Source organism: Phalacrocorax carbo, chromosome 1 (assembly GCF_963921805.1).
Source record: "Phalacrocorax carbo chromosome 1, bPhaCar2.1, whole genome shotgun sequence".
In the NCBI taxonomy this organism is placed as follows: Eukaryota; Metazoa; Chordata; class Aves; order Suliformes; family Phalacrocoracidae; genus Phalacrocorax; species Phalacrocorax carbo.
Window position 1 is genome coordinate 123,744,995 of NC_087513.1, and position 22,033 is coordinate 123,767,027.

The following is a 22,033-nucleotide window of genomic DNA, read 5'->3' on the forward strand; positions in this document are numbered from 1 at the left end:
GCTTGAGCGGTAGTTGTACTGAAATGTGAAAGTAACATACTTCTTGTTCTGTGAAGGTGGATGCAACTACAGCACATCGCATTGACAGTCTCGCAGCTCTGAGTATGGACAGGTCTGGACTCATGCGAGAAGGACTCAGAGTCCCCAGCAGTATAGTCTATTCCAGCTTGTGTGGACTCGGCTCGGAAAAATCACGAGATGCTACAAGTTCAATAGCCGGGCTCGGATTTACTCCTGAAAGAAATCCAGAGATACAGTTTAAATCTAATCCCCCTGAAGCAGTAGAAAACGCAGCTGTCTCTGGAAAAGCCCCGAATGGCTTCAGCGCTATATACAAAACACCACCTGGAATACAAAAAAACTCTGTCCCAACGGGGGAAACGCTGGGTTTGGACCGAGCTGCGGGTGACAAGCAGAGTCCCCTCGGTGTCAATGGTGCTAGTTACCTAAGGCTCCCCTGGGTAAACCCCTATATGGAGGGCGCGACGCCCACTATATACCCTTTCCTTGAGTCACCAAATAAGTATTCGTTGAACATGTACAAGGCATTGCTACCTCAGCAGTCCACCTACAGCTTACCACAGCACCTGGCTTACTCGCCTGTATGTACGAACGGTGAACGTTTTTTATACCTGCCTCCCTCCCACTACGTTGCCCCCCACATCCCTTCGTCGCTGGCGTCACCCATGAGGCTCTCGACTGCTTCGGCTTCACCGGCAATCCCGCCTTTGGTGCACTGTCCGGATAAGAGCTTGTCGTGGAAGATGGGTGTCAGCCCCGGCACCCCTGTTGACGCGCACGCCTACCCCCACATCCAGAGCAGCAAGCAGCCCCGGGTCCCCGCTGCCAAGCCGGCCCCTGCCAACATGCCGGCGGATCCTGCGCTCCTGCTGCCGCACTCGCCCCGGCCGTCCCCCCGCCTCCCCCTGCCCGCCCAGGTCGGGGATGCCTACGCCGATTTCCACAAACACTTCCCCAGGATCACCACCTCTCCCTCCTCCGCTGTTACCCTCCCAAAGCCCTACGTGAATGTTGGTGGCGAATTTCCACCCTCCCGCCTCTCCAACGGGAAGCTCCCCAAAGGCAGCGACGCCGGGGAGGCGCCCCCGCCGGCTGCCCCCCATGCGAGGAAAGCTGGCCATGACCGGAAAGACGGCCGGTCGCCCCCGCTCCTGGAAAAGCAGACCCCGACCAAAGACGTCACCGACAAACCACTGGACTTGTCGGCAAAAGTCGTCGACGCGGAAAACACCGGGAAGTCAGACCACGGTAAGAAAATGACGCCGACGGTGCTGGTGCACGGCAGGGCGGGAGGGGGGACGCACTTGCCCAGCAGCGACATCGTTCAGAAAGAAACCATTTCTCCTGGGAACGGCTGCCCCATCTACAGGCCTGAAATTATCAGCACGGCGCCCTCCTCCTGGATCGTGCCCGGTCCCAGCCCTGGCGAGGAGAGCGGGAAGAGCATCCAGCTGAAAAACAAGGCACTGGACTGGGTGATCCCACAGCAGCGGAGCTCCTCCTGCCCCAGGATGGGTGGCACGGAGGCGGTCGTCGGCAGTGTTTCGGGAACGGTGTCAGCTGGGGGACGGCCGGCGTCGGCGTCGCCGGCTCCCAATGCTAATGTGGATTGCGCCAAGACAGCCAGGAGCTCCACGGAGAGCACCGCCTCAGTCATACAACACGTTGGGCAGCCTGTCGTCACCCCCGCAAAACACAGCAATAAGGTGGCCAAATCCTGCAGCCAGGAAGCCAACTTCAAGGCGAGCGAGGCTGCCCTGGCCTCCAGCCCCATCTTCCTGCCGCCCAACGAGGCGTTTCGCTCCCCGCCTTTGCCCTATCCCAGGAGTTACCTCCCGTACCCGGTGCCAGAGGGGTTAGCCATCAGCCCTCTCTCCCTCCACGGGAAAGGACACGTGTATCCGCACCCCGTCTTGCTTCCCAACGGCAGCCTCTACCCCGGCCACCTGGCTCCCAAACCCGGCCTCCCCTACAGCCTGCCGGCGGGGCGGGGAGAGTTCATGACCTACCAGGACGCTCTGGGGATGGGGATGGTGCACCCCATGCTGCTGCAGCATTCGGCTTTGGAGATCAGTAAGGAGGAGAAGGTGGAAAGGAGGTCGCGGTCTCATGAGAGGGTCCGCTATGAGGACCCAGCTCTGCGGGGCCGGTTGCCGGAGCTCCTGGAGAGCAGCGGGAAGATGCATTTCGAAGTACCTGGCGACAAGAGCGTGAAATTGCACCAGAGCTCCAGCCACAGTAAAAACTCGGCCAAAAGTGACAAACACCTCTTCCCAGATCTTCTGCGAGACGAGCAAGAGGCTAAAACCGAAGCAAACGTAACGAAAGCTGGCTTTGCTACGGAAAACAGTAATCAGGCTAATGACCCTACAAAGCACAAGGTAGAGCAGACGTCGCAGCACAGAGATTTTATTGTAATGAGAGAGGAGTTTGGAAGAAATAATGATCTTCATGAAACCTATAATTTCAAGCAAGCCCAGAGTTCATCGGTGTTCAGCTTAAGGAAAGAAGATTTGTCTGTGAGCCAGCCTAAAGAGAGAGTGACGGTCCAGCCTTCACCCGCTTTCTTGGAAAGCGCTCACGAGAGCGATGCTCCGGCTCTGGCTTTTGGCAAGGTGCAGGAGGACGCGAAGCCATTCTGCATGGGGACCGCACCACCGAGCATCGACGCCAACCAGACCTATACCAAAGATGGAGCTGACGACGCAGAATCTGCCGATGGCAAAATACTGAAACCCAAGCCATCTAAGTTGGCCAAGAGGATTGCAAACTCTGCCGGTTACGTAGGTGATCGATTCAAGTGTGTGACGACCGAACTGTATGCAGACTCCAGCCAGCTCAGCCGGGAGCAACGGGCCTTGCAGGTGAGTCCGCGCGGTCCAACGACCGCCGCGCTTTTTGTCGTTATTTCTCTGTTGCAAGTTGCAGTCAAGTATTAAAGTTGAGAGAAGCAACGCAGGTGGGGAAATCAGAATCTTTTTCGTTAGAGCATACACGCCAGGAACGGTTTTAAATAGCAAAGTAAGTTTGTTAATGAGAGCGAGGCAATGTAAAGAATAGTATGTATGGATTTACGTATGTATGCGCTAGTAAGCTTTAAAGGGCTTTTACTAAGATCTGCTAAAAATGTTAACGTACGTATGAAATGTATGTGCAGTTACGGAGGGGAGTCGGACAGACATGCATGTTACCGTGGCACTAGCGATGGCTGTAATTTCTTAGCTGGCCTGTAGTGCCAGCTAGCAAAGCGTACCCAGAAGTTGTGATTAGTATGCCAAACGTGCCGTTTAATGGAGAGGAGTCGCAGCCATATATTAGCGGGTCTCAGGCAACGTTTGCGCCAAGCGAACGCGTAGGAAAGAGTAGGAGCGGTATCGAGGTTGATGCTGAGGGATGACAGACAGATACTGTGTAGGAATATCCTTAAGGTATTTTACTTTTAATGAAGGGATGAGTTAAGCCAAATTGTTTTGCATTGTTAAGAAAAGAATTGGTTTATGCTTATAAAAATGGATGAAATTATCTAAATGATCCATTGAGTGCCCATTTTAATTACATAGATGGAAGGATTACAAGAGGACAGTATTTTATGTCTACCTGCTGCTTACTGTGAGGTCAGTTCTTCAAATTTTTATTACTAGACTCTTACATAAACCTTTGAGTTAAATTTCATTTCCAAATACACAAAGGGAAGTTTGTGGGCCATGGTCGTCTTTATTCATTGTATGGTTTTGTGTTGTTGTTTTTTTTTTTCTTTTTGTTTTTGTCTCTTTTTACCTCCAAAACAGAATGTTTATGTTTTATATACAGTATACGTTTATATATATCTTTTATATATATATACACACACACACACTTATCTATGAAAGAATTGTGTGGTTATTTGCATATAGATGCTAGAACGCTGTTTTACAAGTCAGGTGTGTAACCTAGCTATCTGTCTCAAACCTTGGTTTTGAGCCAGTTTTTCTTTGGAAATACTTTCTCATATAAGGTAAGGTAAATGAAGTAGCTTTTATCGCAAGACTTTTTTTTTTTCATATCAATTCTCTTTCTAGCGTGCAATGATGCGCTTCTCAGAGTTGGAGATGAAAGAGAGAGAAGGCCAAACAGCTACCAAAGACTCAGAGGTCTGCAGATTCAGCCAGGCAGACTGGGAAAACTTGAAAGGAAACAGTGAAAAGAAGCCAAAGTCTGTCGCTCTGGAAGATGCCATTGCTGACCAAAATGACAATGACAGATGTAAGCGAATTTAGATGGCTTTCTGAAGCGCGTACGTGTGTCTGTGCCACGGCAGCTTGCAGCCAAGCTGTGCGGGCAGCGTAATCTGTGTGTGCTCGCGGTGTTGCTGGTTAAAGTCACTGATCTCAGGCTCTGCAGGCACGGAGCTGCCATGGCTGGTGCTCTCCGTGCTCGTTTTGTGGTCTGCAAGCTACTGGTTATGGTTGTACTTGCTTTTCAGGAGATAGTTAACTGTCACGGAAGTTGCTGTCTTAAAGAGATCGTCCTTTTAATTGGTGGGGTACCACATCAACCAGTGAAAGCAAAGGTCTAAGGCTGTGTTCTAAACGCAGAACGGAGGTGGGGGAAGAGTGAGAGGCAGCTGGGAGCTGGGCTTCCTGAAGGTGCTGCAGCTCTGGGAGATGCCAATATTGCCGCTTCCAGGCAAAGCAAGGATGGAGGACAGAAGGGTGGTGGGGAGCGGGAAAGGACGTGATCTGCCAGGCTGGTTTATCCATAAGGGCTTGGCTGTAAAACTCAAAACTACGAGAAGCTGGTTTGCCGGGGGGACTTCTTGCTGCAGTAGCTGGGGGGTACGTGTGCCTGGCGGACACAGGACCTCAAGGGCAGGTGGGGGGCTGCAGAGTTCCCCACGGGGCTGACTGCTCCCTCTAGGCTGTGGCAAGGTATCAGAGGACTATGGAAAACATGCGCTAGCAACCTTGCCCTAAAAGCAAGACAAACTTAAATAAATAAATGTTGTTAAGTTTTTTAATGGTATGCAAGAAAAAACACTTTTTTTTTTTTCTTCTTTTTTTTGTGGAACTCTTGGTAAGCATCTGGCTTCCATCAGTTTCCCAATTCTTTTTCTCTTACCTATATAATTAAGGAATGGATCAGTTCCTCCTGCTGCTACTTGGTTTTTAACAACTCAGAAAAAATAAATCTATGCTGAAAGTATTGCAAAACAAGAGGAAACACATGGCAGACTGCGTCACGCGCGTATGTGTGTGTGCGCGCGTGCACTGTGTAATTCGGTGGTTAAATGTGCTCTTCTGTAGGTGGAGATTCATGAGTAGGGCTAGTAGAAAATTTCATTCAGGCAATTTAATAACTTTGAATTATCGTTCTGGTCTTTGTTTAATGCTTTTGGCAGAGAGCATGCTGGTCAATCGTACTTGGTCGGTTACTCACCTAAATCAAGTTACTGTGATATTGCTGTCACTGAAATAACAGCCTCAAAAAAAAAAAAAAATCAGCCTGGCAAAATAGCAAGGGCAAGTTTTAATTGTGGAAGTGGAGGAGGTATCAGGATGGGGAGAGGCTGAGCCCCTGGAAGGCAAGTGGGATTACCCTTCTCCAAGGGAAGAAGGCGGCTTTGGGGAGGAAGGCTCCTCTGCGGTCGCAATCCCTGTGCTAAAGCTGAGAGCTCAGCAGGCTGCTGCCCCGATCTCCCCCTTGCAGCCCCCCTTGCTCCTCTGAGGGCTCTGGGCATCCTCTGTTGAATCCCATCCTGCTTGTGCTGAAAAGCATAAAGAGGAGCAGCAGCAGTGGCGTCCTACCAGCTTACTCTGGTAGAGAGGGTGAGCAGCAGGGTGAGATGGGTCCGAGGTGGGGAGAGGGGGGCGGTGGTCTGCAGGGTGAGGGACGGGTGCAGGGTATGGAGGGAGAGCCTGCTCGCGGGGGCGTGGGGCATGCTGCTGGCGGGGCTGAGGGGAGGAAGAGCATTAGAGCAGTGTTGTTTGCTGAAACACCCCACCTCCCATCCTTGAAAAAGGCTGATGGCATGGTGCGTCCTTAAATTCATTATTCAGTGAGGGCTCCAGCACTTGAATCTGCTGGCTAAAATGTGTTTGAGACTGTTAGGAGGCAGGAAAAGTATGTTCAGTCTTACGTTAGTTAGTTCCTCTCCTCTTCTAATTAGCTCTGACTTAACAAGCTATTTCAGAGTTTGGCCAAATGTCGGGACTCCTGAAAGCGCAGGTCTGTTCTGCTGAGGGAGCTCCTCTTCCTTACACCGGGCTGTACAGCCACGAGTACTTATCACTACAGATTCAGTTCTCAGCAAAAGTTTTTTATCGTGGTGGTTCACCTCCTGCCCCTTGGGATAGCAGCTGATAAATCAGAAAGCTGAGTTTCACACTTCTTGAATGTCTCTAGTGTAGTGGCTTGGGCTCTGGTGGGGCTTGAGCCACCAGCGGTCTTGATGCATCCCTCATCGAGCAACTGGCAAAGGGGCGATGCGCTCTGCGTGCTCTTCCCCTTCGTTTATCACCAGCGAGAGCCAGGGCTACTTACCTCTTGCCTTCCCTTTCCCTCCAATTTTTAACCACGCTGCGTTTGGCTTTCAAGCTCTCGAACGGGAGCTAGCTGATGGTCTGCAACTGCTTCCGTTTTCATTTCTGCCTCCTGCAAGCGATCTTGCTGCTGAAAAGATGTTTCACTTCGTTTTACGTAGCGTTCGTCCAGCGCTGGCTAAAAGCAAAGCGGTGTGCCTTCACGTGTGTGAGCAGGGAACTCAGGAGCAAAACTGGCGAGTGGTTAGGCGCGACCCCCGCTGCGAGCACTTCACCTGCCCGGTGTCAGCGGGGAAGAGGAAAACCGCAACCGAAACTGCGACTGCGGCACAGAGCCGGCTCACAGGGCTCCTCCGCTGCCGCCTCGGCGCGGCTGCAGCCGTGCCTGGCATGGAGCGCAGGAGCCCATCGGGGCCCTAGCAGCTGCTCGCCCCCTCGGCTCCTGTAAATCTACCAGTGTGACGATGACAACAACAACAGCAACAAAAGGCTAAATAACACAGGCAGGTGATGCTTACAGAGGCATCTGATGGCATGGAAACTCCTTTTTTTAGCTTGCCCTGGGACTTGCTCATTTTCCTAGCTGAATAGCACATGTGTGGACTTTTTTGGCAGCAAACGAAGGCACAATATCCAATGCCTTAAACTTTTCCTCTGACTTGGTGGTGCATGGCTTTGCCGTACCGAAAGTCTTCTTAAGCTTCATCGTGCCTTCTGGAGGAGGGTAAAAAAGGTGGGTGGTGTTTGTTTGTTTGTTTGTTTTTAAAGGCCCGATTTAAGGGAGGTAGCCGGGTTAGCTAATTAATGAGCAATTAAAGCCAAGGAGTAAAGTAGAAGAGCTTTAATTCTCTCCCATCTCATTTAGGTTTTGCCGGGCATTCTGAGAGCAGCGGCGAAGCTGCTTTGTTGCCAAGGTGACTTGTAAATGTTGCTGAGGCGATGCTGCTCCGGTGCATTTCCATAGCACAAACATGATAAATTATGGGATGCATATGTCATGAGTCATAGGATTGTTCAGAGATCAAGTGATTTAAGCTATTGGCATGGACACGCGCATCAGTACGGGCGTGTGATGATCGCATGTTGCTTCATAACAAAGCTCTTCTAGCGGTATTGAAAATCATACCCGAGTGTGAAAGATTGAATAAATTCTACAAGCTGTGCATTTCTTGATAGGGGAGCGTGATTTTACCCGTTCATCTAATTTCCTAGGAGGGAGACGCTGCCTGTTGAAGCCTTAGCTGGGAAGAATAAAACCTGATATGTTAAAAGCTTGGTCATAAGGCATGAGGTCATGGGGAAAAAGTTAAAGCAGTTTCTGTGTGTGAAAGTAAATCGTGTAACATGCCAAAGCCTTTAGAGCTGATCTTCAGCCTCGGAGCGAGGTGCCGGTGTCCCTTTGCACGGTAATCCCCTGCTTTGCTTTTCTCGCTGGGCTTTGTGTATACCTGAACAAATGGAAGATGGAGACAGTAAACATGTCCTTTGCCCTGGTCAGTTATTACCTTCCTGCCATGGGACATAGTGAAAAAAAAAACAAAAACAAAACAAAAAAAACCAAAACAAAAAAACCCAGGGAAAAATCAAAAGTCTGTGCAGGGAGAACGGTGGTTGCTTGCAGTGGTGGTGGTGGTGCAGTGTCGTAGGCTTGAGCAGGAGGAAACAAATGTGAAAGCTCCCAAGCAGGCGTACTTGGAGGGAAAAATGAAATCAGCTGGGTTCCCTCTGCCCCATGGGATACTCAGAATTGGACGCTGGAGGTGACTTACGGAATTTCTTACTGTTGTTGTGATCTCCATGCTGAATACTGGGTTTTAGCATTTGGATAGTCATTACCATCCTCGGATGAATAAAGGGTGCCTTGCATAAGCGAGTGCAATGAGAGGTTGCTCCAGGGAAGAGGAAAGGCTGTTTTTAGCTGCCATGTTATTTGAACAAAAGAATCTGCAGCTTAAACGCTAAGATGTGTTTCCTTGTTTGCGTTGCATGGGAGGGCCTGGTCTCAAGCAGCTGACAGCAACAGGAAGATGGAAAAACGAAGGAAAGTTTTTTTGCTTTGGATAGCGTGTTCGTGCGTGCGTGCGTGTAACTGTTTCTCGTGAGATTGTAACCCGTGCACTAAGGAGATACTGCTTCAGGCAGAAACCGTGTGCGAAGAAGCATATTCTTATTTCTTCATTGTTTCTAGTTTGCTAGGACAGTGAGAAATGGTTTGAGTTGTTGGTGCTGGTTCTCACAGCTGGTGTGAGGCTAGCAAATGCTGGAGGCTTGAGGAAGGAACACATTTAAGAGTTTAATCTCCTTACTCATAGAGGTGTGTTGCTATTTATCCTGTGTTTCTGGCTACCTCGTCACTGTTTGAATAATGATGATATGAAAACTCCCAAGTATTTTGTTGTTGTTTTCTTCCTCAGGCAGAGAAAAGGATGTTGTAGATACATGAGCAGGGAGGGGGGAGAACAAAGGCAAATAAATTCTCCTTGTCCTTGTTGGGCATACACGATATGCTTATGTTGTTGTGCCTCGTGTTGACGTTTATATTTTAATTTGGGGAGACGTCGTGTCTGATCTGGGTTGCTTGCAAAACAGTTTGAGGACAGAGTGGAATCCGGTGGTAAAATATTAATAGAGCCTGCGCTCCATGAAGCGATTGCCGCTGTCCCAAGGGGAAAAACCTCTGGGCGTGCGACGTGTCCGTGCAAGCCGTGTAGAGAGCCTGACAGTCTGTGGGTTATGCTGCGTCCCGAACAGCGACTGACCTTTGTTCTTTCGCGGTGAAAATCCAGCTGTAGAAGAGGCGGGGAGCATCAGCGGCGGAGCAGATGGGCAAGGACGCGTCCCACACAGCTCCCCGGCTTCGCCGTCGCTGTCCTCCCGTGTCGATGCAGGATGATTACACAACCCAGATTAATGCGCAGAGATGTCGCTCCTCTAATGGTCTTAACCGCATCTAGCGGGACGGATTTCAGAGACGTGTGTGCAGCGGGCAGTCCTCGAGAGGGATTTCTGGCTCAGCAGCCGAGAAGACGAAGCTCTGGCCGCCTGAGGGGTCCCCCTCGGATGTGACCAGAGAGCGGAGGCAGAGGTGCCACAGAGCCGCTGGCAGTGAGAGCTTTTTGGATGAACTTCAGTAGGCGTGTGCTGCTCTCCGCGGCATGTGGAGCCCCGGAGAAAGGCCAACGGTGACAAGCTGTTAGCGAGGTTACAGCAAATGTCTCTCCCCTCCTTTTTATTTTTTAGCACAGACGGTCTGAGCGAGCGAGCAGTGCTCGGCGTCCCTGTGCCGAGTCCTCTTGCAGATAGAGAAGGAATTAATCTGCAGCGGGTTGCTTTCAGTGGTGGCAGGCTGGAATTAGCTCGCTGTTTCCTGCAAGCCACAAAGATTAAGACCATCGGCTCCCCCCGCTACAGCCTGCTACTTCCTCTGACCCTGCGAAAGCTTCTCTGGGAATTGGTGAGGATGTGCCTGCCTTTTCTCAGGCCAGACGGTGTTAGGAGCAGGAAAGCTGTCCCGCTCTAGCAACTCTTGGCGTGAACCGTGGTGTGTAGCTGCTGGAGACATGAAGGCTATAAACAGCGGGATTGTGGCGGAGAGCGCCCTTACCTGATCCGTTCAGGTGGGGAAACTGAGCGTATAAGTATAATGCTTCCTTATGAAAGGGGGGAAAATAGCAAATTGCATTAAAAATGTGAAATTAAATCTGATAGAAACAGTTCAGAAGTGATAGTTAAAACGTGGCTGGTCCAGCTTCTTTTATGCTGTGTGAAACAGGACTGCTGATGCTGTTGGTGTGGTTATAGGCTACAGCTGTTCGGCAACATCTTCATGCCAGATGTGCAGGCATGGGGTGTTGCCAGATTCATTCTGGTTTGGGGGACAATGGCGGTTTAGAGGCACAGTCATAGTAAGCTGAGATACCTGCTCTCTGGAACATGTCAGCGTTGCTAGCTGGAAGAAGTGTGACAAACTGCATTTTAAAGTCTTGAAGGGAGCAGGTGTCAGCCAGACGGCTTTGCGGAGAGGAGCACCGCCAAATAGCAGAATGGCCTGAGCGTCCCGCTTGCCTGGAAAAAGTCAACTTTTGTTTTGATTTTTCTTGGCCAAATATCTTCTGCTGTTTTATAAAGCAGCCCTGCAGGCAGCTTCCCAAGCACCATAAAAATTATGCTGGGGTGTCTTCTGATGCCTGCAAAGATCTCCAGAACCCTAGGTGCTACTTGCAGCCGTTTCCAAGTTGTGGTGAAGAAAAATCTCATCAGAAAAGTTCCTCCCTTGCCCGCAGCCTTCCATTGCTGACAACAGGTATTTCAAGGACCGTCGTGAAATCAGGAGGTGTTGGCAGAGCTGTAGGAAGGTGCTCTCAATATAAGGTTGGGATAAAGTTGGGCTGCATCCGGGGGCTGTCGGTGCCTGGATGCTGGTGTGGTGGGTGTCGGAGGGGACAGGAGGGGAGAGGGGGCTGCAGGGGAGCAATGAGTGCCCCGGTGAGGGGGAACAGCAGAAGTTGAAGGCCAGGCTGTATGGGGGAGGAGTCTGAGTAAGGATGGAGAGGAACAGGAGGAGGGAAGGGAAAAGGAGCTGTCAGGAGTCCAGGCAGGAAACCAGCAGATGTGTTTGCAGGAATGGAAGTGGGAGGAGGAGGAAGGGCAGGGAGGAGGAGGAGGAGGAAAAAGGAGAGTGAGCCGTGGGGAAGTAGGACAGAGCATGCAGACAGTTTGTCAGGCAGCGGCAGACGTGCAGAAAGAGTATTGGGTAGCCAGGAGGGCTAAAAAGTGTGGGAAACCTGACTTGTTTGTGAGAATTGTAAATAGGAAGCTGATTAACCGTGTTGCAGCCTGTACCACATGTCTGCCTACCCGTGCCTCGGCTAGTTTGGTTAAATCCAACAAAAAATACCTGTTCAAGATGATGATTAGGTGTCATTTTAAGTCAAGTGTCCATTTAAACTTGCTTAAGTTGTCGCCAAATTTGGGGGAAGAGTATTGGAGGGTGGAAGCTGAAGTTAGGGCAAGCATGACAATGTGGATAATTTGTCAGACTAGTTTCTAGTAAGCTTTTCAAAGCTCACCCGCTTGCTGCTGCTGGAAATACTGCCTGAAAAAAGTGAGGTCTTTTTTAAAAGGAGGTGACAAAGATCACATGATGCACAGTGACTGGCTGGTTACTTGAAGTGAGGAAGCCTTTTTATAACCTTGGATTCAAGTAGTGCTTTTTGCAAAATATCACAGCTATTCTTAGCGGCATTCCCGTGTACGTGCGTGCGTGCTCCATATCCCGTTTGTATCTCCAGAAGAAGGGACGAACGCTTTGAAGTCAGACTCTGCAATTCGGTGCGAGAAGTTAGGAAAGGATTAGGAATTAGCAAAAGACTAATACTTTATTATCATCAGATGGTTTTTTTTTGAAAACAAAGTGATTGCAAAGTGGAGCTTGGATTACTACTTACCACGGTTTTGAGGGGCGAGGTTGCTTTCTGAAAAGGGTCTGTGCTTTCGATATCTCAAGATGCTTCTGTATTTAAATAAGCGTATTGTGATGTTTCTATGGATACAAGTATTGTGAATATTGTATTTCTTAAATGAATGTAAAAACAACACAAAGTATCGTGCTTTGGGGGTTTTGTACTTAACTGTTGAGAAAACTGCTGCCTTAGGCTGACCAGAGGAGACTTGTTCCAAAGTACAATTTTGTATTTGCATGCCACATGAGCCATAACTCATGATGGAGGTGACACTTAAGAGATCAGAGAGCATAGCCTTCTCACAGTGAATTGTTTTGTATTTATTAGGTCTTGTGGTGTCTGTTTTGTTTTATTTTTAGGTAACTTTACTAGTACAGAAAACAACCAAGGTCACTTTCTCGAAACTTCAGACGAAAAAGATCTCTCAAATGAGAAATGTTATTTAGAGAGACATTCTATATATGAAAAAGCGGAAGACCAGCCACCAGAAGATATTGGCCAACATCCATGTCCACGTCTGGACAGGAAGCGTAAACACTCTGGTGAGAGAGTGCAAAATGATGGCAGCCAAAATGAAAACTTTGTGGATGAACTGCAGGATGAACTTATATCAAAAGCAAAAAAGAAGAAGAACTCCAAAGGTAAGACAGCATTTTGCTTTGGTCTCTCTCAAGGAATGTCTTGTGAAAGGAACGTCCCTTTGGCTTAATGTGTTTCCATTTTTGAACTTGATAGTTACTAATGTGAGCACTGTCATTTCACTTAAAATTATATATATGTATATATATGTATGTATATATATGTGTGTGTATATATATATATGTATATATAAAAAACTTGGTATATAAGGGTAAAGCACTAGTCGTTGGACACTGTAGCCACAGCAGTGCAAGTTACTGTAGTGCATGTAACCCTTAATGAGCAAACCTTTAAAATGCATAGTGTGGTGGTAAAGCTGAGACTATATGCCCCGAAAGTGAAATGTAGCTTTTGTTTTAAGTTGAGGGGGCTTTTTGATTAATTTTTAGTTATTTTTCCATTAGATGACTGGCCTGAGAGGGAAATGACAAACAATTCCTCTAACCACTTAGAAGAGCCCAATTGTAATGAGGTGACCAACCTGAAGGTGTGCATTGAATTAACAGGGCTCCATCCCAAAAAGCAGCGTCACCTGCAGCATCTTAGGGAACTATGGGAGCAGCAGGTGTCACCAGAGAGATCCCCGTCCGGCAAGTTGGGCCGGCAAAGCAGGAAAGATTTAGCTGAGGCTGTTCAGCCAGAGGCCACTGCAAAGGTCAAAGACTTCACAGAAGAAAGGCACACCAAGAAAAGGTCAGAGGCCAAAAGCAATAGAAGTTGGTCTGAAGAGTCCCTCAAAACAAGTGACAATGAACAAGGTATGCAGAGACTACTAGGGAAACCAGACGGCTTTAGCATTTACAGTGACGCATGCTGCCACCGATGTTAAGGAGTTGTCAAGAGCTTTTTTGGTTTTTTTTAAAAAGTTATATATATTTCTGTAGATGTCCATTTGTATAAGGACTGACACCTCCTCTTTAAGAATTGCACTGTAGCTGATATTTGGCAGACAAGAAAATGTGTTTCTGTGTGTGTGTGTGTGTAACTATGTGTTTGTGCGTGCGTGTGTGTGTGTGTGTTTTGGCTTTAAATACTCTTTCATAGATAACGTGAAAATGGAGTTTATGTCTCTAGAGGAGAGCTGGGGGGGCATACGATGGGGGCATGCTTCTGGGTGAGGGAGGGAGCAAACAGGCTGCTAGTTGGTGTAAGAGCGTTTAACCACACATAGGTTTTGAGGGGGTGTGACCCTCTGAAGCACCATCAGCACAGCTAGCAGTTCTTGATCTCGGGAACCCAACGCCTCCAGCACCCTCAGCACTGCTTGGTTTCCCTGCCTTTCCCAGGGCATATGCCCAAAAGCAAAGCTCATCTTCCTCCCAAAGAGGGTGCCTTGCTGGTTCATCCCAGGTATATGTCCTGTAAATCCCTGTGGCCCCACTCCCTGGCCCCTCAGCAGAGATCTTCCCAGAGGTTCTCTCCTAAGGGGTAGCTTCTTCAAAGCACATAAGCTTTCCCTGATTTGTTTCTCGTCACTTTTTTCCCTCTCACTCTGCTTCCTACTTTTCCTCATCCTCTCCCCATTTTCTGCCCATTCCCTATCCTGGGGGACAGCCTGTGGAGGCAGTCTGCCGAATTTTCCTTTGGACAGACAGGCCACTCTCCTGTCTCCGCTGTCCTGAGACCCCGGGTACATTGTCTGCTCTGCTGCTTTTCCCCTTCCCTGCAATGTTTGCTGCTGTAGCTTGGTCGAGGACTGGTGGGGAACAGCAGCATGCAGCTCACGTGGCTGATCTCCCTCACCTCATCGTGAATCCCCATCTCCTCTGGGCACAGTGGAGAGCCGTTGTCTCCTCTTTTGGCTTTTCAGGTAAAAGGTTGCAAAGACTTTTCTTCCTTCCTCTTCTCCTCTTACCCCTTCAAGTCGTCTGCCTGCTTTTGAGGAAAGGCTGTTTCTGGGAGGGGGAGCTCCAGGTTGGACATCTGGGCTCCTTCCTCCTTCACAGACCTGGGAGCTTCATCAAACTGGTAGATATTCAGCCTTCAGCTGGCCTAACCTGTAGTCTAGCTGAGATTCCCTCAAAAGAGAGAAGCACGAGAAGAGTGGATCCTCTTGTTCCATGCCATGGAAAGGACCGAGTCCAGGTCATCCTGCAGCAGTGAGAGTTTTCCTGGGCAGCATCTCCAAAACAGGCAAAAGCATTGGCTTCCCTTCTGCCCTAAAGTTCCTCACCCGTCTTTCCCCTTGGTAGGTTTATCTGAGGGCAGAGAACTCCAAACTTTGGTGCTTATTGATGGGGAAGGTTCTCCAAAAGGATTCATGGAGCAGGAGATCAAAACTTAGTTTAAAAGGAACTTTCACTCTCAGTCCCTTGCTTCATGTGCTGCCTTGGCGAGCATGGTATCAGCTCAAACATCCCTGCCCATCACCTGCTCCCCTTTGTACTTTCAGAAGGAGATACCTTGTAGAGGTTAAACGAGGGTCGCAACAAGAAGACGCATTGTGTAAGGATGCTCTAGCTTTCCCCTGCAATGCCTCCCGCGGAAGTGACAGGCTTCTCTAACACATGACCTCAGGAGAGAAAAAGAGGTGGCTTCCGATTTATGCACCGTTCCCAAAGGCGTTCAGATTCAGTCACCTCATGGCTATGAAAAACCTTGTGGTTTTGCAAGGCAGTATAAAACCATAAACCTGACTAAATTACGCCTCGTCATTCACTGTGCAGAGGCACTGGAGATTGTTCAGATCACTTTGCTGACACTCCTCCAGCCCCGTTGAAGTGGAAACCTTTGAATCTCCTTTTTCTTAGTTCACTAGCATGAGGACATTTTCCCCCGTTGTGTGACAGAGCATCCTCTGCGTGACAGTCGTGTGGGAACAGAGACTCCAGCTTGTCTTTCTTGTCCGGAACTAGTCCTCAAACTTTTCTTAAACAAGTAGATATTGTGAATACGAGAATATACCCTGTTGCTTGCAGCTTTTTTTTCACTCTGGGGCTGGGAACAGCTGTTCCTGGTGCGCAAGCACTGCTTGTGAACGGGGCAGTCTGCTGCTGGGAAGCTGGTTGTATCCCAAGAAGCGGGGTGTAACAGGGCATCGAGGTCTGCCCCTGCGCCCGTGAAGCTTTAGTCTAACAGCAGGATGATTTGTTGTCGCCTGTGCCTGCAGATCTCCGGGAAGACGAGAGGGTGCTGACTTCTGGGCTTGTTGCTCCAGTCGTGTTCAACCCGGGGTTTTAGCGTGGGAGGAGTCATGCGTTGCATTGCAAGCTGCCACTGGGCTGTTGCCCCTCTGTCCCCCGGTCAGTGCCTGCTGGCTGCGTGACTAAGTGGTGGCTGCTGGAAGTGTTCCCCCGGTGGCTCTTCCGGCTGTCACCTCCTTGCAGCCTCACTTTTAGGTCAGAACCACGAAAGCCGGGATATGGCTCGCCTGAAATAATTCCAGGGCCCTGCCTTATCCCGCTCACGAGGTGACGTTGCCCATGCTGGCTCTCCAGCGTGCAGCAGATCCATGAGCGTGGGGATGCCTGCAACCTCAGGGCATCATGCCACTCACGTGGTCCTGTGGCCGAGGTGGGAACCACCTGGGGTCCCAGCTAAGCAATAATGTCTCGGCGCTGCCAGTGGCGCGGTCGCCAGCTCTTCCAACAGTCCCCCAGGGAGCCGCAGCCAGCCGCTCACCCGGCACGAAGAGAAAACCTGAGCGGTGTGGAAACAAAAGCCCCAAGGAGAGAAGCCGGGAGGATCTTGCCCACCAGGAAAGCTGCTGCTTGTCCCTCGGAGCCGCCTTGGGTTGCAGGCAGTGCGGCGGCTGCTGGCTTGGCAGGCAGGAGGAGGCAGCTGCCGGGGTGGGAGCTGAACAAGCGAGCATTCAGGTGACGCGGCAGCAGCTGCTTTTCCGCATGGACCTCTCTGCAGCCCGCTCCTGCGGGAAGAGAGGCAGGTCCGGCTCTGAGTCAGACTCGCCACAACCCACATCAGTTGGAGGCCTGGGTTTTTTTGGGGTTTTGGGTTTTGTTTTTTTTTTTCCCATGGATATTTGGGGATATTCCTGCTCACTCTTGGTTTTCTTCTCCCTTCATGTATGTAGTGGTCAGAAAGACAGGGTGGGATTCCAGGATTAATCGGTTGCCTTTTTTCTGCCCGTGTGTCTTGCATTTCCCAGGCTGACACTTGGCTTTTCCTGGATAGCACTGGCCTCTTGCAAAGCTACTGATCCTGAAGCTCCTGGGCATAGCGTTGCTGCTCCCCATCTCTTAGCTGCGGTGCACGCTTAGCTTGGTGCCTGCTGTCACCGCTGTGGAGGGTCAAAGTGGAGCACAGAGTTGATGTGGAGGTTGCAGGCTGGAGTATGTGTTTTTTGTGATAATAACTTCTGCTTTTAACACCTCAGCATCCCTGCATGGGAAAGCCTGCAGTTCTTTGAGATAGGCTTCCCTTCCTGTGTTTTTTTCTCCATCCTTTTGGTATTTCTGTCCTCCAGACCTCTGAGGTTTTTTCCATTCTATTCTAGTTTGTCTACATGCAGCAGTTTCTTACTTCCCTTTGCACTCACCAGATCTCATCGCTGCTGCTTTCCATCTTCACAATTTTTTTAGTTAGTGATTAAGTAGATAATGATGATACTTCTGTATTGGAATTGGGCTTTTCACGTGCTACTCCAATTAGGTTAGTTGGGAACAGGAGAATTAAAGACTCTTTACTTCGTGCTGTCTGCAGAGTTGGAAAGACAGCCTTGGATCTGTAGGCTCAGCCTACGACTAGGCGCCTTCCTTCAGGACTGCAAAGCCTAAAAAGCTTACTGGATTTTTGCTGAACAATCTGCACGTCGTGTGTCCCGTAAATTCCCTGACATCTGCTTGGCAAGCCATGGTATGCATCTTTTTCTAGAAAGTGGCTTGAAAGAACTGAGGGATTTCTGTTTTCATCCTTAATCTAGAAAGCCTTCTGCCAGTTGCTTTCACAGGTCTATTTAAAGGAAGACAAAAGTGTGAAGCTGCCCACCAAGAGCATTCTAGATTTTATTTTCTTTTTCACCAACTGGCTCTGGATCGACCGTCTCTAAGTAAAGGTCTCTTCTCTGAGCAGCTCCCTTATTTGCTCCTGCCATCTCTTCTGTTCTGAAAGTAACGTCACTTCAGAGACTTCTTGGAGCAAAGGAGCCTCTTTCAAGTGCTCAGGGTTTTTTCCGCACCTTCCCTCGGTGGTGTGGTATTGTTTGGCTGAAGTGTCCCTTCCTTTCCAGCAACCTTTAATTTTTCTGCAGAGGAGTTGGTTCTGAGGTCACCTCAATTCTCTTCCCAAGGGAAGTTCAGACTATAAAAAGTCAACTTTCCTGTCCTTGTTTTGTTGTAAACCTGCTTGTGCTCTGAAAAAAGAAAGTAACCATGCTTTTTGCATGTGGCCCAGATTGTGGGATCCATCTTGTTAGAGCTAACCCCCAGAGAAAACCCGGCCCTGCCAGTATCCTGCCATGGGCGGAGGAGCACTGGCCTTAGTTCCCCAGTGTCCCAGGGCTTTCTGGTCTCACAAAGACTCACTTCTGGATGGAGTCCTTGAGAAAACACAGCCAATTGCTTTTCCTGCAAAATCCGTGCGCTTTTTGATGGAGGGTTTGCACCGGACTTCTGTAGGGACGGCTCCGTGAGCAGCCTTTCTTCTCTTGGTTTGTTCTTCAAGTAAAAATGCTGCCAAGGAGATGTTCGCCATCTTATTGCTGTCTTAGGGCTAAGCTCAACATGCCCCCTGTGCTGTCCCGTTAAGACCTCATCCATGCTCCTGCCTCTCTTGCTTTCCCCTCCTCCCCCATCTTGGGCCGTCCATGTATCTGCCCTGCCACCACACCTAGCCGAAGGCGGACAAGCCTGGCTGGGCCCAGGCTGCTGGAGGAGTTGGTTCCCCTTCAGATAAAGCAGTTCCAGGTAAGGAGGCGAGATTTTTTCCCCCAGCAAGGCAGCACAGTGGTGGCTTTCCACTCTGCCTGCGGTGGCTGGGCTGCGGCAGCACCGAGCTGGCACGGCATAGTGTGGCACCGTACGGCCTTCGCGGTGCTCCGGCACCCGGCACGGGGCGTTTCATTTAGCCGTTTTTATCAGAGCGTTATAACCGTTAGCGTAACGTTAACTAGCGAGATGCTATTTACAATTTGAATGTGGAACGCTTAAAATATTAATGATTTGAAAACGTAATTGGTAGATCTCTTAAGCAGTCGAGGAGCTTGTGTTAAGTGCTAGCAATGTGTTTTTCCTTTTAACACACCATGCAACGTGTAATGCCTTTCCTTCCCATTTAGGCTTGCCCGTATTCCCAGTGTCTCCGCACATGAAGAGCCTTTCATCCACCAATGCAAACAGCAAAAGGCAGGCTCAGCCAAGCTGTACTCCAGCCTCGAGGTTGGCTGCCAAACAGCAGAAAATTAAAGAAAGCCGGAAGACAGATGGGCTGTACACAGACGAAGAGGAGGATTTCCAACATGCATCTCTGCTGCAGAAATACAGCGAGTGTGAGAAGCCATCAGGGAAACGTCAGTGTAAAACAAAACACTTGGCACTGCAGGAGAGGAGAAGGAGGTCATCTCTGACAGGGGATGACACCACAGATATCGAAAATGCTGAAGATAAGGTATCTTTATTTAGACTTAATTGTCCACCAGCTTCTCAGAAGGCAGAGCCAGCCTGCTTAAAACTAATGCGCTGTCATGCATGCAGGGTAGCGGGGATTGCATTCAAATTCATCTGTGGATGCTTTGCACATTTTGTATTCGCTTTTCTCAACCCGAGTTAAAGGCACTATTGCAGGGGGTGAGGAATTTTGCATTTAAAAGCTGTAGCAGGTCTTTCTGAAAATATTAAACAGGAGTAGAAAAGTGTAATTCTTTGCAGGCAAAATATAATCCCATCGCTGTGTTGTAAAAACGAGGATAAAAAAACACCACAAAAATGGTTTTGACAGGTCACGATAATGAGGAAAGTCAGGAAGCGACCAGAGCCTACTTCAGACTGCGACTCCTCGCCAGCCAAGTCATACGAGCAGAAGCTGTACGATCGCCTGCAGCAGACTCCCTCATTGTTACCCACCTCACAGCCCTCGCAGCCTCCGATCGCAAGCCCCCCTCAGGAGACCACCCCGAGCCGGCCCATGCCTCCCGAAGCACGGAGGCTTATTGTCAATAAGAACGCGGGGGAAACGCTGCTGCAGCGGGCGGCACGCCTGGGGTACGAGGTAAGGGTCCCTCACCGCCCTGCGGGACGATGGCTTTTTTATTTCAAAAGTTAAAACCCTCTTTCCGGTTTTATAGATGGAAACGTTGAAAAGCAGCAGCTTTTGAGTTTGGTGGTTGAAATTTGCATTCCTGCTGCTTTCCCTTCCCCGGCGCTCCGGGTCTGGGGGCAGGTTGCTGTGGGAATGCATCCCCACTGCGCTGGGTCAGCTGGCGGGGACGCAGGGTAAGCAGCATCCTGCGTGAACGAGCGATGGGTAAAGTTCGACGGCAACCCTTGTGTCTGTTGAAATATAAGCCATCTGCGAAGAGAATGAGTGTCCTTTTCTTTATTATTTTATTTTTGGTAGTCTTTATGGTGCTCTTTAATGAGGTGTAGAATTTTTGCTTTTGTTATTTGTGAAGAGTGTGTAGTTTAGGAGAAGGGTTTTTTTTGTTGTTGTTGTTCTTTTCTCCGAGGAGTATCTGGTATGTGACACAGGATGTAGCGCTTGGAGTGTCCTCTTGCGTGATCAGGTGCATCGTAGGAGCACTGTGCATGCTTTATGCTCAGAGTCTGGAGCTGCTCGGCGTAGCTGGAACAATGTTGTGTAATGAAAGGGCCCCTCTGTTGCTACAAAAATCAGAAACCATGAATCCCCTAGCTCCGCTGTTTTGAGGCATGCTTTTATTGGGCAAATACGGGCATATAGGTATGGGCATCATTGTTGCTCAACTGCAGATCTCACGAAGAGGTGTTTCACTGCAGAGAGCGATGGCTGCCTGCGGCGTAGCTGCAGGTTTGCCTTGGTGGTGAGAGGACCACTTGCGCCTCAGAGCTAGGCTTCCGCCCTGCGTTGGAAGGGGGCATCAGCCCGGGCCTAGGTGGGGCCTGCCCAGCCTCAGGGGTTTGTAGAAACCTCTGAATGCCTGTTGTATGGCTGGAGAGAGGCCTTCTCCAGCTCTGGTAGGCAGGGTTTGTTGAAAAGGTTTTGTTTACCCTAGACACACCCAGGGCATTTCAGCTCTAGCTAGGAGGAGGAGAAGTGGTTGTTATAACGTTGCTATGGTAATCTCCACAATTTAAATGTTTTAATTTCCTACGGACCTAAAATTTCCGATGGATCCAAAATCAAAATGTGTTGTAGTGTGTGCTCCAAGCTATCGGAGTATATTTTCTTCCTTCACTGTGTCTGTCGGGGCGAGTACCGCTTGCATGTAGCAGGTTGCTGTGGGATGCTTGCACACTTTGCGTTCTGTGCCCAGCACAGCTCAATGGGAGCAGCTCCAAAACCTAGCGATCGGCTGAGGTCTTGCTCAAGCAGGAGCCGAGGGCTCTCTGTTTGCTTTGCTGATAGCAGGAGCTCTCTGCAGCATTGGGCGTTAACGGGCTGGTTGCAGAAGGCTGGGGATGCCTGGGCTCGCCAAGGTGGGGGTCCTAGGGCCCTGGGGTAACCTTGCGTGCTCGCCAAGCCTTCCCATCGTCAGCTGATAGGGGATTTTGATTTTCTGACTTGAATTCACCCAAAAGTTGGAGTGTACACCACATCTTAAATATTCTCATCCTTTGACTTGATCGTTTGGCTGACATTGGCGGTGCAGCAATGGGTCCTGTGTTGGCGGAGCGTGGGGAAGGAGAGCTGAGCAGGGCAGGAGGGAGGGCCCTGTCCATGCACTTACGGTGCCGCCAGGATCCGGCATCATCTGTGTCTTTCAAGGGTCTCAGTGGTGTCCAGGCTGTCTGGGCTTCATTTGTCCTGTGGTGAGCTATGATAGTTCGGTCAGCTGTGGAAGCTCTGTAGCTGTGGTGTTTTTCTTGCTAGCGACCAGACTACTGCAGTTAGTAGAAAGCTGAATTTCCTCTGACTCCAGAAAAATTAGAATGGTCGAGAAGTTACAAATTGCTCTATTAAAAAAAAAATAAATCTCAGTGGATCAAGGTAATTTGCTGGTCTGTGACCTGTGGCAGCTGAGCAAGTCTGTTTTCTGCCATCCCTGTTAGCGGGGCAGCAACCTTCGGTGGCTGCAGTGTGATGGCTGGGGGCTGATGCTGAAGTGGAAGTGCTGGAAGCTCACAGGCACATGGGGCTTCACATGGCTGCTGCGGTGGCAGCAGGCAGCCCTCTGACTCCTCGCCAGCCTGATGGCAGAGGTGGCCAATGAGTATGCGCCACTGGGGCTGTGGTTTGCGAAGGGACGCCAAGTGCCGGTGCAGGACTCGGAGCTGGAAGTAGCTGGCTCCACAGGGCACTGCT

The 22,033-nt window shown here is 49.7% G+C and overlaps 1 protein-coding gene across 6 annotated transcripts in view; it reads left to right on the plus strand.

Annotated features, from left to right (window-relative positions):
- BCOR (BCL6 corepressor) overlaps positions 1-22,033 on the plus strand; it is an 83,398-nt gene that overhangs the window by 46,505 nt on the left and 14,860 nt on the right. For 3 of the 6 annotated variants that reach the window (XM_064473232.1, XM_064473250.1, XM_064473240.1), the window contains exons 4-10: positions 57-2,885; positions 3,582-3,635; positions 4,080-4,263; positions 12,361-12,642; positions 13,045-13,398; positions 18,873-19,201; positions 19,532-19,801. In XM_064473232.1, coding sequence (XP_064329302.1) covers positions 57-2,885; positions 3,582-3,635; positions 4,080-4,263; positions 12,361-12,642; positions 13,045-13,398; positions 18,873-19,201; positions 19,532-19,801 — 4,302 coding nt within the window. The remainder of the gene's footprint in view (positions 1-56; positions 2,886-3,581; positions 3,636-4,079; positions 4,264-12,360; positions 12,643-13,044; positions 13,399-18,872; positions 19,202-19,531; positions 19,802-22,033) is intronic. The other 3 variants (XM_064473266.1, XM_064473272.1, XM_064473259.1) reach the window with 3 other exon arrangements.